This window comes from Girardinichthys multiradiatus, chromosome 5 (genome assembly GCF_021462225.1).
Source record: "Girardinichthys multiradiatus isolate DD_20200921_A chromosome 5, DD_fGirMul_XY1, whole genome shotgun sequence".
Taxonomy (NCBI): domain Eukaryota; kingdom Metazoa; phylum Chordata; class Actinopteri; order Cyprinodontiformes; family Goodeidae; genus Girardinichthys; species Girardinichthys multiradiatus.
The window spans coordinates 16,852,452-16,870,806 of record NC_061798.1 but is presented as its reverse complement, the minus strand read 5'-3'; the positions used below and the strand labels follow the sequence as shown (position 1 = coordinate 16,870,806).

At 38.8% G+C, this 18,355-nt stretch overlaps 1 protein-coding gene across 5 annotated transcripts in view; it reads right to left on the bottom strand.

Annotated features, from left to right (window-relative positions):
• ndst3 (N-deacetylase/N-sulfotransferase (heparan glucosaminyl) 3) overlaps positions 1–15,089 on the bottom strand; it is a 70,939-nt gene extending 55,850 nt beyond the window's left edge. For 4 of the 5 annotated variants that reach the window (XM_047366550.1, XM_047366553.1, XM_047366555.1 and 1 more), the window contains exons 1-3: positions 14,951–15,088; positions 12,748–12,839; positions 11,376–12,648 (exon numbers count right to left, since the gene is read on the bottom strand). In XM_047366550.1, the coding sequence (XP_047222506.1) occupies positions 11,376–12,374 (999 nt within the window). In that variant the 5' untranslated portion in view covers positions 12,375–12,648; positions 12,748–12,839; positions 14,951–15,088. Of the gene's footprint in view, positions 1–11,375; positions 12,649–12,747; positions 12,840–14,950 lie in introns of all 5 variants that reach the window. The other variant, XM_047366551.1, reaches the window with a different exon arrangement.
• Positions 15,090–18,355: the final 3,266 nt, after the last annotated feature.

Sequence of the window (18,355 nt, the reverse complement as noted above, 5' to 3'; positions counted from 1 at the left end):
TGCCATTGTAATTGAGTGCTGTCAGCTATCCAAACATGCAGGCTGTAAGCAGACAACACAAAACAGGAGCTACTCTATTCTTCAAATCAAAGATACAACAGGGTGTCAAGCCTAAAATGCCTAAAAATATATTTGGGGCTCAAATAATTGCCCAAGGTTTAGCAGACAAAAGCCCCTTTCAGAGTATAGTTTTTTGTTCCACGATCTACATGAGTTTATAATCTCATAATCAATTGATAGGTAAACAATTCTGCACAAGGACAGAGGGGTCCTATGATTAAAGAACCTCAAATTCAGGAGAAGCAGAGTAGCTTTTGTCCTGGCAACAGTGAACCAGCAAGTTGCTCAGGGTGTCATCGGAATTTGGTTGTCCACAACAGTTTTGTGCATTTGGAGAAGGTGTACAACCACATCCACTGAGGCAATTTGTGGTGGGTGGTGCAGGAGCAGAGGGGGATGCTTTGAAGCCATTTCTGGTCCTTTTATCACCGAAGCAAGAACTGTTTTTGCATTCTTGGCAGGAATTCGAGCTTGTTTGCAGTGCAGGTTGGACTCTGCCAGTGCTACCCCCTGTCTTCAATACTGTTAATGGTTTTCATGGGCAGAATCTCAAAGTGTTTTGCTTTTTGCAGATGATGCGGTTTTATTAGAATCTTCTGCCCATGACCTTCAGTAAGCTCTAAAGCAGCTTCAGTTGAGTGTGAGGTGGCTAGGGTCAAAGTCAGCCCCTGAGGACGTGGTTCTCAAACAGTAAGAAGTGAACTGTTCCTACCAGGTCGAGACTAAGTCTTTGCCTCAATAAGGAGTTTATGTATCGTGTCTTGTTCAAGAGTGATGGTACTATGGTATTTGAACTCAAGAATATCATTCCATAAGAATCTCCCACGCATAATTTAGACTAGACTGGATTGGACCTGTTGGCCAAAAAAAAATTGTTTTCGACATATTGTTTTAGCCTAAATTATGACAAGGACTGGCTAACCTTGAGCAAACTAAAGGGCAGTTTGGAGTGCAGTGTCTGTAAACTAAGAAATTCATATTAATCAAGATGGCAAAAAGAGCAAAAACTGATCTTTTCGACAAGCACAATGAAGACTTAATCTGTTTTATCAAAAGAGGCATCATTTTGCTGCCAACCTCCAAATCTTTAACAGGGAAAGAGGGTAAAGCACTCCACATCTGCAAATGCACCACAGAGCTTCAAACAACTCAGGGATTTTGAATGTGTAGACAACAACAGAGTTGTCAAACCTCAAGCCTATCTGCAAAATAATCTTAGGATGACTACATAATTGTTCCTACGTATGCATCAACAACACCTTCATAATGAGAGATTGTAACAAATGGATTGTAACCAACATATTCAAAAACATCACTGTGTGGAGGGCAACTAATAACAGGTTGTCTTCCTGAGAAGTAAGAGTTATGAAAGGACTCTAAGGGGACAGCAGAACTCTTTCTCCAACAGATTATGTCAGTTCCACTCCACCATTCTCTATTCACCTCTGGACATAAGCACACTCATTCCATCTATTGCACTACCTCTTGTACCATCCTACCATGCAATACTGTATATGCTGCTTTTATTTCACTACTCAGTGCCAGGACTGTAACAAAATTTTGTGACACGAGATTTCATGATCATTTTCTACAAAGGGAATTGTGTCTAGCAAAGCACCATCTACTTGCTGTCAGCATGGGACTTCAACTGGTGAAGTAGGCTAATATTAGGAGTCCTGGGCATTAAGCTAACACCCTGTTGTAAATATGTGAAATACTTTTATTTAGATGTAGGAAAGGAAGCACAGTTTAATTTGTTCACCTTAGACCACCTTAGAGTATTGCAACCATTAAAACAACACTATGTATCTTAAATTTAGTTTTTGATTTGTGATACATTTTTAATGAGAGCAAAAATATTTCCTAAATATATTGCTGAAATCTCATCTCGCTCTTATGAAACCGACATTGAACCTAATGTCTCATCTAGTGAGGTGGACATATTATATTTCTATACTCACTACTGCACAACGTTTTATTTCTCTGTTTATATTGTTGCTTTTGGTGATTTGATATTGTACTAAATTGTGCTTATATTGATAAGTCCTGCTGTTAGCACTGTTACTGAAAGTTAACCTATAGAAAATATGTCACTAAAGATAGGTCCAAATTTACCTCTGCTTTATAATCATGGCCTTACCCCTTTGTTAAGAGTCTATTTCAGAATTGGCTGGTGACTGGAAATGCAGTCACAGTAACAAACTGTGACTATTAACAAACAATTTTCAAGATCAGGTATGGATTTAACAATGAAGTCAAAGAAGAGCTATTTAGAAGGCAGCTGTATTTACTACAGCATGCCAAGACATGTCTAGAGTTCATTTAGGATGTGAGAGAGGGAGAGAGAGTAAGACTTTCAGCAGCTAACAGGAAGAATGGAATGGAATATTGTTTCATCTAGTTGAGCTTTCAACCTCTGTCTTACGGAAGACTGGATTTAGGAAATTGTGGTATCCTCTTGAAAATGTCAGAGTTAAACTAAGGTTGTCCATTCTCTAGAGTATTAATATAGAGACTAGCCACGCTGACAGTGCTAATCGCTAATATAAAACTTTAACTCAACATTTATCACAAGCTATATTATTATTTAAACAGTATTTGTAGACATACTGAAGTCTTCAGGTATCAACTTTCCAGGGACAGTTTTCATAACTATATTTTGTGACTTCAAATTGAGAGCCCAAGTCTGGTAGTGGGGTACAGAAAACTGAAATGGGATTCAACCAAAGAACATTAATGAATCTTACATCAGGTGCATTGATCTATAACATTTTCTCCTGATGTTTGTGCAACTGTGGCCAGTTTAAGAGTTCCCCGTTTAAACAAAACAGAGCCAAACTTAACTTGCTGAGTAGACGCCAGGCTCAGAGCAGAGAAATGTATAAAAATAGGCCTTAAAGACTACACTTTAAAAGTAAGAAATAAAAATTTGCATACACATAAGATGGTTTAGCATGTTAGTGAACGTGACAGTCACAGTGACAAAAGTAAACACACGCTGGGATTAGCACTTCGCAAAACCCGTATTTCTGCACCCCATCATCCAGCCTCGAGACAATTGTAATGTCGGAGGAAATGCTGTTTTTGTTTCAGTGTGGATGTGAGTGATAGCACATGTCTGTTTATGTGTACTTGCATGCGTGTGTGTGGTAAGCTGTGGAAATGGTGCCAGATGGATGTTGGGGTTCAAACAGATGGGAGACAGACATCTGGACAGCTGGCATTCACCTCCTTTCAAAAAACCCTTACGCCAACCACCTCTGCACCATATCCCCATTCTGTCATTCTCTGCATTGCACTGTTTTTCTTTTTCCTTTAATGGTCTTAAGCCTTGCTAGAGGTATCTAAAATAACAAATTATAAAAAATATATATTTTTGTTACAAGTGGAATTTAATGCACCACCAGACTTAAAAGTGAGAAGAGGCAAAAAAAAAAAAAAAAAAAAAAACCTGGGAAATCAGACACATTTGCAAAGCAAACGCAAATCAAACTTTTTGATTTATCTGCAGGAATGCCTCATGTCTGTGCACATATGTCTGTGCATGTTATATTAACGCTACACCCGCAAATTTAACTGGGTCAGGCATCTCTATTTGATGAGCAGAAAGAGCGCCATTCCAGTCTTCCCAGCACTCAACCCCTTTCCTCTTTGTCTCTCCTACAGTCCCTCTGGTGGGATACAACTCAGCATATCTTTTTTTCATGTTTAAGCATTTTACAAATTCATCTATTCACTTGAATTTATGTATCTGAGGTAATTGTGGTCTCTTTGGTGTCACTATCCTCCTGCTAAATTGTGCTTGGCAGCCCTCTCAAGGATTTTAGCTTGTGTGATTGGTACAACTGCAAAACCTGCCTCATTTTGCGGAGGAAAATTCATGGCACATAGCCACAGCCTCAGAGTTTATTTAGAGTAGAAAACAGCCCTGGAAAAAATGTTAATGAAACAAAACAACCAATTAGGATTTTTCTTTTTGTGGACACAAATATTACACAGGGTGTTCATAGTATAACTTTTTCATTTAATGTTAAAAAGACCCTCATAAATTTAAATGTAACTTCTGTTCCAAATGATACACTTTGACTAGGTCATTCTAGCACATTTGATCTAAACAATTCCACTTTAGCCCTGGCTGTATGTTTAAAGTCAACATTCTGATGGAACGACGACCCCCGTTCCAGTCTAAATTCACTTATTGACTTCCTGCTCCTGTTAACTAAAAGCATCCCCACAGTATAATGCTGCCATCACCATGTTTCACCATGGGGTGGGTGTATTTGGGATGAATTGCGAGTTTTCAGTCACACATAAACAGCTATGCTCTTATTTGGCAGCCCTTTAAAGATTTTAGCTTGAGTATTTGGTGTGACTGGTAAACCTGCCATATTTTGAGGAGGAACATTCACAGCAACAGCCTTAGAGTTGAAAAAAAGCCTTGGCACAAATTTTAATGAAACAAAACAACCAATTAACATATTTTGGTGGACAAACATTTTACACCTTTTAAAACAACACCACTTAGCTTTATGTTAAAGAAATTTTAGGTTATTGTAACGTACCTTTTATTGTTTCACACTGAAAACCTGTGAAAAGCCTTCTGACAGATAATTTCCCTTGTCCTAATCAGTCAGATCAGCTCCAGCACAACACATAAGTACAGAAGCACACTGCTGTTGAAGGTATACTTTATGTGTGTCATTGTCATCTTACAAAAAACAATAAAAATTTAAAGCAGCCCAAAATGCAACAAAAATAACGAGTCAGTGTCTGCTGTTACAAATGGCACAAATGTATCTCTTTTTCTCAAATTCCCCCCTTTCTCCCTCTCTTTCTCTGTTTAGTAATTCTTAAATCTTTTATTGAGTGTTTATGTTTTTCCTTCATTAACTATGAAATAGCATTTGGCAAATAACTAAACTGATACCAAGGGGAAGAGCTTAGTGTGATTGACTTAATTAGTTCTAAAGATTAACTCTAAATTGAGCTGCACAATAAATGACACAATGCCGAGACAAAACACTTCAAAGAAATGAGAACTCTACCCATTTTGGGTGATATCATTCTTGTGAGAAATATTCTTTTCAGTTGAAGTAAGACAAAAAATTATCACACAGGGATTAAAAAGAAATGAAGCTGAACATTTATATGTGTGGATTTCAAGCGTTCTATCTGCTTATTGTTTGTGGTGCAGTCAAATGGAAAATAACTAAACCCTTTGGTGGTATAAGATCTAAGAGGTTGAAACAAGTTTTCTGTTCTGTGCTACAGGCAAAACAGCATTCCTGTAATATAAGACCACACAGAATTAATAAGCATTGTTGTACCTAAATTACAATAGATCAAAAAATAATGGCACTATTTATCTTCTTTTCTGTTTTTTGGGGCTGACAATACACAAACTCTTAATAACCTGGGATTGGTCAAATGCAAAACGGTTCTTCACCAGACATACAGTGCCTTGCAAAAGAATTTACCCAAACAAAAATCTGAAAAGTGTGGCATGCATTTGTACTCAGAATCCTTTAGTCAATACTTTGGAGAACCAGCGGTGGAGGGAATTAAAGCTGCAAGTCTTTTGGGGTATGTCTCTACCAGCACTACACATCTACAGGCTAAAGGTTTGGCCCATTCTTCTTTGCAAAATAGATGTGCAGTTTTAGTTTATTGTTCCCTTCTTGGCTTGTTACAAGCTGCAAGCATGTCTTTCTTCTTGCCACACCTAAGAACTTTATTTGTGGAGTCCTTGAATAATAGTCGTCCATTCAACACTGCATTTTATTTTTTAGATTTTATTTAAAGGTATCAGGGTGAAAGGAGCCATATGGAAATGCATGTCCTACTTATCTTATTTTATTTATAAAAATGAGTTGCTGTAACTTCAAAAAACATCCCAGTAAAATACATTGAAGTTTGTGGTTTTCATGCAACAAAGTATGGAAAGATCCTATGGTTTTAATACCTTTTCTAGACACTGTGTTCATATACAGTCAAGTTCTAAGATCAGGTCACTCTCTCAATTTCTGAGCTACTGTTTGACTTCAGGGAATATAGGCCTGTATGATCTAACAAAAAAATCCTTCTGTTCAGAATCTATGTAGAAAGTATGCGTGTGCATGCATGTTTCATCTAAACTTAGATAACACCCCTGCAGAAAACACCTCAGAGACGAAAAGAGCAAGATCAAGTTGTGAGAGGGAGAGAGTAGGATTTAGAGAGGAATACAAACATGCTAGAGATAACAATCAATCACTGGAGTGAGCAAGGAGAGAGTAAGAAGGTGACTATAAAGGCAGAAGAGGATGAAGATCTGACCCATCCCTGCCGACCACTTTGAGTGAGAAAGAAGGAGACCTGCATGCATGAATTTATAAAAGAAAACACCAGCAGAGGCTTGAGAATCATTGAAGAGGGTTTTTGACTGACATCATTCCTCATTTTGAGAAATGTCATCAGTGGGGTGCCCCCCCCTGTGAATCATTATAATAGAGGTAATACAGATGTGTATGAGAGTGAGTGTGCACAGCCAGAAGGGGGTTGAGGGTACTGTTTGTCACCACATGAACAGTTGGGGGTGAATCTAATAAAGAAAAGAAGGGTGGCATTTAAATTGGCCTCACCTCGATCCTGTCTCCCATCCTATTTAAACTAGCAGGTGAGTGTTTTCAAAGGTAAATGAGGATTCCTTACACACTGTGCTGAAGTTTTCGATATTAACTGTTTTTCAGCCTCTAGGCACAATTTACATTTTGACATTGTTCGTGTGTCATTCCTAATTATTTAATGTGAAATCTTTTGCCACCTGGTATCTTGTAACTGTTAAATAATTTAGTGCCAGAATAATACTAGGGTATTCGATGTTATATTATTTTCCACTTAAACTCCATCTATTGTCCTGCTTCTTTATGGTTTTCTTTTGTAACTAGTACAGGCAAAAGCCTAAACAATTGTGTAAATTACCTTATTGCCAGCACTGTTATAGAAAGATCAGAATTCACTTTAAAGAACGTGCTTTAACAAAAAGGCGCATAGAGACTCTGATCAGGGTGTAGTGGGTATCTAAAATAGTTTCAATTTAAAAAGCTAAGAATTGCATATTTTTGCGTAAATAACTTCCCATAAAAAAATCCTATGTGGTAACAAAGAATATTAAACCTATAAGGTTTGAAAATGTTCCACCCATTATTTAAGAAATAATTTAAAAAAACACTGAAATCAAGATTCTTCAAATATTTGTGTTAGTGATGCTAAATGACCATGTGCTTTGGAATTAAACAGATTTCTTTCTCAAAAATATAGTTGAAATCTATGTGGCTTTCCTGCAAAAACTACCACCGGCTGAAGTTTATGACACGTTACATTCCAAAGACCAAATGTATAAAATGTGTAAAATCCCACACTATAGTCACTTACACATAGTGCCTGTTTTAGAAAATATCGAATGTCCCATTCCAGGGGAGACAGACTTCATATGGTGTTCTTTCAAAGTCTTAGATTGCATTTTTCTTGTTTTTGATAGCAAAGACTCAATCTTCATATTGACTTGCTGTGAGAAGCAATTAAGTAGACTCCCCTGTGAAGTTCTTCCTGATGACTGAGCTCACACTGATCTAGTGTAGGTAAAACATCTTAATACACCTCCAACTTTAAAAATAGGAAAAATGCTATCAAAATGTTCTTAAATTTTGTATATTATCAAGAAAAAGTCATCCTGTGTGACTAAAATGAAATAAAACACTGTAATGTTATCTGGTCAATAAATTAGACTTTAAACTCAGTGTTTTATTTTCTGTAAATATGAATTTTTACAGCTCTATTATCAGTCACCAATCTTAAGACATTAACACCAGAAGGTGACAACTTACACCTAAAAAACATTTGACATCTAACCAACATGATGATCTATTATAAATGACTTCCGACAGAGACCTAAAAATATGAAATGAATGTATTGATGTCACGCTTATGATACCTAGTTTACCCCGGCTCACACAACTGACACCACGAATAAGCTTTGATCGTACTGTAATCTGACAACTCTACCTGAGGCTCACCATCAATAAGGCAAGAGCTGCTAAAAATATTTCTTATCTGCTGCTTATCTTACCCTGTTCCCTCATTTCACCTCAGCATTTTGTTTCATTGAAATTGCTAAGTTTGCTACAAGCTCCTCCACGGGTACCTTACTCTGCCTCTTTTTTTATCCCCTCCAACTACTTACTCCTGGTTGTTTTTTAAGAGAAAGTCTTCCTCTTTCTGATTGCCAGCTACCTCAATATGTGAAGGAGGTGGTTTAAAAGGCACTGCCTGCTTTTTTATGCTGACCCTCTCTCTGTCTATCTCTTCCATCTCCCCCCCTCGCCATCTTTCTCTTCCCCCATCTTCCTTCCCTTCTGTTATGGCACTGGTTGCCCCTCATGTATATTTATGCTACAAAGCTGAAGAGTCGGGCAGACTTAAAATGAAAACTCCAACTAAAGAGTGCTTGTGTGCTCATTTTGTGAGTGTGTACATGCACAAGAATGTGGTGTACTGTATGTGCGTGACTGGGAGAGGGAAAATGCACTCTCTTATCTTTTTGGAAACATTTTTTTTTCATATTCAGTGTTAGAATGTTTTCTCTACTTCAGCTTCAACTGCTTGTTTCCTTTTTTTTTTACCCATTCTCTCATCATATTCCTAACTCACATCACAGAACAAAGGCCAGATTTCATTCCATCACCAGACAATACAGATCAAAGCGATAATTTCATCTAAAGAAGTGATTAGGCAAGGGTTGGTTAGTGGTATCAATGTATACCAAGGTTTCAGAACTTTGCTGTATTTTCACTGATGTCTCATTATTTTTAATGAGACATCAGTGAAGGTGACCTGAGATTTCTTTGGAAATATGGAGCACAGAGTAAGGCAATGTTGCGCCTCCCACACCTGTTGCTGTGTACTGTAGGTCAGTCAGCTGAAAGACTGATAAAAATAGTAAAAAGCCTGCACTTGTATAGCACTTTATCAAGTCCGAGAACTCCAAAGCACTGTAAACTACCAGTCATCCACCCATTTACACACTGACATTGTTAGGCTACGTTGCAGCAATAGCTGCCCTGGGGCAGACTGACAGAAGTGGGGTACCTCTGACCACCATCAGTAGGCATGGCAGGAAGTGCAGGAAGTGTCTTGCCCAAGGACACAACGACTGAGATTGATGGAGCAAAGTTTGAACCGGCAACCCACCAGTTACATTACAAACCCCACCCATCTGAGCCACAGTCACCCTGAGTAGACTGCTGAACCTTTACTTTGCTTTATAAAAAAAACAAAATTATCTGTCATCCATGACAAATAAAGGACCACCACCCATCTCTTATTAAGGCAATGATGCTTTAAAATTACAATTAGTAAGCTACAAGCGAAATGTCCATTCAGGTAGCTGCAGGCTGGCTACCTGGGCAGATAGCCTGACAAATTAACCAGCTAATATCAACTTATGCACACTATAACGAGCAAAATGGCAAAGGTTATAATATTCTGCATGTAAAAACAAGTATTAAAGTATGTTTAATGTGTGTTGAAATATGGTTTCAAAATCGCCAAAATTTTGAGGGTTCCTACAGTTTAAAGACTTTCTAATGAGATGGTAAAGAAAGTGGCAGAGTGATTTTTTCTGGATGTATGGAGCGTAGTGTAACATTGTAACTCCTAAACCTATTGCTGTTCATTACAGAGCAGCCAGTGATGCATGAATACAATATAAGATGAAGACAGACATGATTTATGGTCGCCATTTCTATCCATGCGCAAGGCAACGTGCGCAATATGCACACTCGTGTGGGTTTGGCCGGGCCTTTGGCCGGTCACACACATCCCTATTTTTGTAACAGTCCACAAGTGGGGCTCGCCAAACAGGAAAAGGAGTGAGTCACAGTCTGAAAGAACAACGCCAAGTAGAGAGAGTTGTCAAAAAGGCATGTTATTTTAGGTACCAGGTAAGAGAAACAGAATATTTACCTTTATTTGGACCCCCTAATAAAACATTTGGAGAAAAGTCTAGTTCCGCCACTCGTCAGATGCACCCCCCATCTTAGCTCATTTTTAAACAACTCATACTGAAAATGTTATTATCTAGGATACAACAATACATTAAAGGATATTGAAGATCTACTCTTGTTGTTGACCATTCTTGAGTTTGTTGTATCATAAACCAAAAGTTCCACTTTATCAATCCACCTGATCGGCTGCGACTCATCACTCACAAAAATGTCCATGTTTTTTTAAAATGTGTTTCTTAGCCATTTTACTGGCAGGATGTATCACCAGGTGTGGGAAGAAAAACACCATTACTTTGAGTAAAAACTATTGCTCAAATGCTCCAGTCATACTGTCTCCTGTCTAGTATCTCACTAAAAGGACTTTAAATTTCAGGAACAACAAAAAAATGTTTTTCAGTTTTAAAAGTTTGGTATATCCCAATTTGATAACTAGCACATAACTATCTAGCAAGGATTTAAGAAACAACTACATAGAGAGAGAAAGTCACATAAACATACTTTTCTCTTTTGTATACCTATAATGAGCAGGGCAGACACTACTGTCCTTAGCTGAAAGCCCAAAACAGTCCAGCCCACCTCTAAAGAACATGAAAAGCTTTATTTTCTCATAAATAATACATTCTCACACAAATCAGTATTTTACATGTGTGCAAATACAGTGCTTTTTTGTAAGTAAACAAGAGTGCGGAAAGCACATCTGTCTGTTTCGGTGTGTTTGCTTGGACAAGCGTGTGCTGAAACAATAGCTATCTCGAGAGGCGAGTGGTGCAGCCGTCTCTCCTTTAGTCTCCCTAAAAGGAGGAACGTGGGAAAAGAGGAATAAGAGCCATTTATCTACTCACTGTCTCATTCACTACCTCTCTTTCTTACTCTTTTCCCCCTCCTCTTTCTGCCATTCACACCACATCTTTGTTCCCCTAAATGGCCTCTCTTCTGGCTAAACCCCCCACTTGAAAATGCTCTGTTGTTGGAACCCCGACAAATATGCCCTTGATGCAAACACAAAGAAGGATCACACACATACACTCTCACACACTACTCTAAAAATCCCCTCCATGGACTCAATCCCTACACTCCTGAAACAATCCTGTACTGAGGTGGCTAACCCTTCCTTATCTCCATCGCTGCGCAGCAACCAATTACAGGTTTTAAAAGTTGATACCTGACTCAGAGAGCTAATCCAATGCTACTGACTGCACATAAATTCCTCCTTTTTATCCGTCTCTGTCTTACTCTAATGCACATTATTTTACACTCATAAGCATCCAATACCTTCACATCCTTGGTGTTCATGCGTGTCCCCTCTTTGCCGACAAAAATATCATCTATATCCACCAGAATATGCCGGTCCAGACCCAAGGTAAGCTTTCTGTCTGTGAGGTAGGAGATGGCATCCACCAGGATGAGTCTATGGAGCCAGTAGCCTAGCCCTTGGCCAAAAAGCACTCGTCTCACTCCATCATAAAGTCCCATGTCCTGCACCACCGTGGCCTGAAGGCCGAGGCTGAAACCAGGTCCGGCATTGTCTCCGCTTCCTGCCACTGCTCCCTCTTTAGCCCGTGCTAGCAGCACAGCCTGATATGAGGAGTGATTAGATAAGAACGAGGTCCAGTCCTCCCCAGGTAAGGCACCGCGATCTGTGCCAGGCTTGGTCAAATGGAGGAGTGGTGAGCTGGACACCACACAGCAGTCCCAAAGTGCCTGGTTGGTCCTTAGAATGAGCGGTAGGCCTCGCAGTTTGAGTACAGAGGGTGAATTCTCTGTGGAGCGGTAAAAACCGATGATGCCAACTCTGTACTCAGTGCAATATTGATGCAGCAGCTGTCTGTTCCATGTATCTGCATGTGCATACTTCAATAGATTCTCATAAATGATAAGCGAATACCGTCCATGGCCTTTCTCCGTCAGTGGCGGAAGGTCACCCTTTCCTGAAGCAATCTCCATCCGGAATTGGAAATGGGCCGACTCCAATATTGCCACGATGTCCTGGCCCAACTGAGAGTACTGTGACTCCACCAGTACTAGCACCACCGCATCGGTGTGGACATGCGTGTACGGTGGGTTTGGAGGATACGGGTAGGGGAGCTGACGGTACGGGGACATGGAAAGTGGCTGGGAGCAGGCAGGCTCAGCGGATTGTCCAAGATGCATTGAGGGGGAAGAGTTTGAAAAGAGGAAATAGGCAGAGAGGAGCAGGGAAATGAGGCAGCATGAGGCCAGAAGGAGCAGAAGTCTACGTAAATGGCGCCGGAATCTCACAGCCACTGTCATCTCGAACCACGGAGGTACTGCCTGTCAGACCAATAGATGTCTTTTTTAGTTTTGCAGGCGTCTAGAGGCTTAGGAAAACCCAAGAGATTGTCTGTGTGTGCAAGACAGGAGCAAAGCCACTCAGGGCTATGTCATGTAACCATGGCAGGTGAGTAGGGAAGCAGAACCGATGTTGGAAGAGGGGTCTTGACTGAAGAAGAGCAGTCGAGATTCTATCTCTTCAGATCCTCACAGAGGACTCACATGCAGAGACGATGCGATGGATGATTAATATCTGCATAGAAACAGGACAAGGAGAAAAGACAGGACTAAATTCATTGTGCAAGGTTGAATATTCTGCATTAGTTCTGTGTGTTTGTGAGTGAATGTGTACCTAGGTTGTGCCACCTTGGGGAATGTGAGGGCACAGCTGGTAACTACAGAACTGATTGAAAACAACTTGCATCCTCAGGGCTTAGCCAGTCCCTGACACGCACACACATGTACGCACACACACGTACACACACACACACACACACACACACACACACACACACATGCAAAATGACATCCCTGTTAAAACATGACACAAAAGTAAATCCACACAAATAAACAACAGCTGGTTGTGGGCTAATGTGGTGTTGCAGAGAGGTGGATAGGAGCTCAACTAATCAGTCCCATAAATCTCCGCAGAGAATTCCTCTAATTGTGCCAAACTCTGAGCACCTTTGTCCTATTTCTGAACCTAATCATGTGAAATACCACAAAATTAGAGCTGGAATCCTTTTGCCAAGAGTGCTAATCTGAAGGGAGAGGGACTCACGACAGCACAGAGGAAATGAAGTGCGAGAATAAGAGAGACCGAGAAAAGTGAGAAGGAGAGAGGAACAAAACGCAATGAATTATAGAAACAGACAAAAAAGAGCAGGATTAGCATCTTAATGTATGTGCCGGGAGCCAAGGAGAAAAAAAAGATCCCACAGCATCTCTTTCGTTCTCTTGCATTTCCTCTCCTCCTCCTCCTGTTCTGTCTCTCTGTGCCCCTCTTCTCCACTTCTGTCAGTTTGAATATCAATACCCTCCTCTTAGATTCTCCATCTCTCTCTTTTTCTTGTTCTTTACTTTTAGGGAACATAAGCAGGGAGAAGGTCAAGCAGGAGAGATTCCAGCCATATTCCTTAAATATTAGACCAGAAAATGTGAAAGAGGGGGAGCAATACATTGAACTGTGCTCTTTGGAGACCTGCCAGCACAAAGATGAAAACTGCCTTAGTCCAGAAAGTGTGAGTGGAGCTAATAGGCACTTTAATGACAATACCCTCACTAAAAAAATCTTGTGTTGCATATCAACTAGGCATACACCAGTTGCAAGTATCAAGGCATAGATTTTCCATTACACACTTCCTTTGCGATTAAAGTGATTTTATTTAGATACCAGAGAAAGTTTTGTATTAATTGGAGTGGCTGTGGGGAGCCTACAGCAGCACAGTGGTGCATCTTCTCCAATCTATTGCTGTACACTGGCAGTTAGCTGGCTAAAAGACGGATCGTACACTTCTCCCTCGCTCACGAGAAAGACAAATGGTGCAGTTTGGAAACATTCCCAGTGGCAAAAAACACAGATAGTCATAGCATGCACCATAAATTTGTTTTAAAACAGCAGGCTCCACCCAAGCAGATATATGAACTAATTATCAGCTAATATCATCTTGTTAGACTCCTGCTTTTACTGAATAAAGAGCTGTGTCAGCCCTAAAAGCAACTGAAAAATCATTTTAAATATGATGAGAACTTATTTTAGATGTTTGCTTAAGCCTAACTATCAAAACATATATTTAAATATATATTTTTTATTATATATATATATATATATATATATGTGTGTGTGTGTGTGTGTGGGGGGGGGGTGTTGCTACCTTAATACCCTAAAACCTTGGTTTACTCAAGGTTATCATGCTGTCAAAATCTCATGGCCCATGCCTGTCTGAGATTCTGAAAAAAGGGGAAGGGCGATCAGAGAAGCGCGATTTACACTTTAAAAATAAACTGTGCCTTAGGCAACAGTGGAGGCAGTTAATGAAAGCTGGTGGTTGGAGATTTGCACGGGTTTCAAGGCTGAATCAACCTATTAATCAAAGGTACAAATGTGCTTCATCGTTAAACCACAAGAGGGCGCTCACACCGGTTAAGAATGACTTCACGTGGAAGTTTTTGCCTCAGATTACCAACTTTGATTGATTTAACAGAAAGGAAAGTAAATAACATTGTCTTCTATTTTTCACTATAAGTTTGCAATTCGTTGTTAATTAACATTTAATTTAATTTAAGAAAATAAGTTTTAATAGACATCACGGTAATGCAATGGTGTTGCGCAAAGTGTCAACAATGTAGAAGACAAAGCAAAAAAGCCCCATTAACTTAATTTACTTCTCGGCATTTTTTTCTACTGTGAATGAAATGAATTAATACAGTTTCCAATCCAATAAGAGCAAATCCCTGCAGACTCCAATAGCCTGACATGAAATTCAACAGTTTTCCGTCCCGCTCCCTGCTGTTATAGTTAATGTTCGGAAACCTGCACCGACTCGCCCACTTACCTCTAACCCGGGCTGAGAGGCTGCAGTGGCGGAGGAAGCGAGGCGGTGGAGCGGTGACTGTGATGCTGCTACTGCTGCTGGTGTCGTTAATGGGTCCGGGGCTCCAGTCTCGGTGGTGCACCACTCCCGTGTGTTTTGGATGCTGAGGCGTTGTGCCATCTCCCCTCCCTCCACTCTTTCTTCTCCCCCTCTCTACCAAAGCTGCAGGGTCGTCCAGCTGGAATGATCCTCTCTCCTCCCCCCTTTCATCACTCTTCTCTTTCTCTTCTCTCGCCCGCTATCCCACCCTATACTACAATTTATCTGCTGCTGAATCTCAGCTCGTTAAGGTGGCCATTAAGAAGCGGAGGAGCTCCGACGCATCGGGTTGCGCGCTGACGACTGACTGCCGCGCGTAAATGCTGCTGGTTTATGAGCGCCTACACTAGCGAAGGCGATCGAGGGAGAAAAGGTGGAAGAGATGGGGGAGGAGGAATACAGAGAGATGCGAGAGCGAGAGGGGAGGGGGTGATTGACACAAACAGGCTTTTACTCGGGCATCAGCTATCACGGGTGGGTAAAGGCTTTCGGTTGGTTAGTTGGTGTTACTCGGATGAGAGATGTCACTTAGAATACGCACTGGTGTGGACTGAGCGCCCCCCTCACCGATTCCCTCTATCTGTTTAATATAACTTTCCACACTCGGCGACAAATTTACAGGGAAGAAGGAAAACAGCCCCTAAAACCCTTAGTTATCCCATCAGAAACAGTAACATGTTTGTCATTTTCTGAATATAACAATATGGGATATTTATGTGCACTGAGAAAACAAAGTGTTAGAAATAAACGTATACTTGGATATATTTTATACGGAGAGGTTTAACAGCTAAAAGGCAAGTATAAAATGTAGACTGTGTAGAATGGGATTTTGCACACAGTTCATTGTTTATTTGTTTGTTTGTTTATTGTTGTCGGTTTTGTTGTGGTTGTTGTAGTTTTAATTATTATCACGTTGCCCATCTATATTGCATTTGAAAAAGATTGTTTAGCAACAGCAAGCAAAACAACAAACTCCTAATAGGTATTTTTCTTCCTTATTTTAAGTTAATCTTGATTTCTCTTCACCTGCACTCCTTGTTGTTTCCTTAATAACAATAACACAAATGTTTAAATTCCAAAACCAAAAAAATAATTCTTAACAAAATAATTTAAGTTCTAATAATTTTTTTTTTAAGATACATTGACTCAAATTAAGTAATTTGATTGGTCTAGTAAATTAGTTAAATTCTAGCCGCTCTGTTTCATATTGACTTTTGCTTTATAAAAATGGAGGTAGACCTACAACACCTCTGCAAAATCAACAGTTTATAATCAAATCTTATATTTAAAATGTACATTTAAAATTAATCTTCCTGCATTTACATCTTAGGCAACTAGCCAGACCTTTCTGTACAATAAACTGCTATCAAATACTCTTTGTCAGTAATAAAGAAAAACATGTCATGGTCAGTTTTTCTATTTGCTTTCATAGCCTTGTTAGTAATTGATACTTAAAGATAAAATCCACCCTACCAATGACAATCTGTAACATCCACATGCCTTTAGTGACTATACAAATGGGATAAGACAATTGATCAGAGATTTTTTAAAACATCCATTTGTATTTTTTGTGTGTTCCTTATATATCCTTGTTTTCAATACTTCTTCAGAGGTATCTCCTTGTATTTTGCATGTCTACAGTAAAACCTTTCAGCTGTATGTGAGAACCATTTACAGGTTTCAAGAAAATGTCCCTGGTACACTCAGGTGTATAATATAATGAACCATATCCTACCTACCCATACAATCAGAATAATGCATTTATTTATTTTACAAGTGTAAAGTATGTTTGAAAACTAATTAGATTGACAAAAAAAAAATCTAACAACTGTACCACCTGTGCTGGATACCACATAGGGCTTTAGAATTAGCACTACTGCTAAGATGGCTTAAATTCTTGCTCTGATACAGTCATTGTCTTATGACAGATAATAACTTTTAATAATTGATATTGCTTTTTAATAAAACCCATATAAACACATCTGCTTTTCAGATCTTTGCCAGACACCAAGTTTTTCCTAAAAGTTTTGCACTGTTAGCTAAACTAGCTAAAGCAGGATATAAAGTTCAATTATTTCTCCACCACAGAAAAATTTTTTAACCACATGCCTTAGGACAGTTCTTAACTTGCACTAAGTGGGTATATTCACTGACAACCCATATAAATCACTCTTAATTATAGAGAGAATAAGCTTTACTAAACAATCATCTTCTGTAAAACTCTAATCTACAGTACCAGTCAAAGGTTTTAGATACACTTTCTCACCTAATGGGTCTCTTTCATGACCCTTTACATTGTAGATTCACACCAAAGACAACAAAACTACGAATGAACATACATGGAATTATGTAGTAAACCAAAAGTGTGAAATAACTCCAAACATTTTTATAATTTAGATTCTTCAAAATAGCCACCCTTTGCTTTGATGACTGCTTTGCTCTCTTAGCATTCTCTCCATGTTCTTCATGAGGTGGTCACCTGAAATGGTTTTCCAAAGAGTCTTCAAAGAACTTCCCAGAGGTGCATTGAGAGACGGCCAAAGGTTAGTATTTCAGTCATCACAGGAAAGGGTGACTACTTTAAGGAATCTAAAATATAAAACATATTTAAAGTTATGTACAATTTTTGTTTGGTACATAATTCCATATGTGTTTATTCACAGTTTTGATTTGTTTAGTGAGAATCTACGTATAATGCAAATAAACATAGAGAAAACCATTAAAACTGTTGACCTAGTGTAAATGGTAAGGTGGAATTCATTCCTCTATAACATATTTAATGCTGTTAAATGTATCCACTGTTAAATATAAAATTTTCAAACTAACATGCTGTTATGATATGTGGTTTGCGGTGTTGTAAATGTGAATATATATGAAAGTATATATATATATATATATATATATATATATATATATATATATATATATATATATATATATATAATAAATATATTTATTTAATTTTAATATTTTAATATTTTTTATATTTTATTAAATAATATTTTGGTCTTTTAAGGGAGGTGGCATTAGGACAAAATCAAAAGGGATGAGCCAAGCTCTGACATTATTGAACAGCAAAACTCTGCACACACATGGAATGAATTCACACAATTTCTTAAAATACAACAATTTATTAACAAAAATAAGTCAACCCAAAGTCAAACATGTTTCAATCAACAAACTTTGTCCTATGCTAAAACAATCCAACTAAACTACCAAGGAGAATTAAAGAATAAGGAAGACTAATGGGCTATGTACAATATAAACAAGTTGATTAAAGATGGTTGAAAACCATGACTGAAAAAGTGATGCAACATTACCATTCAA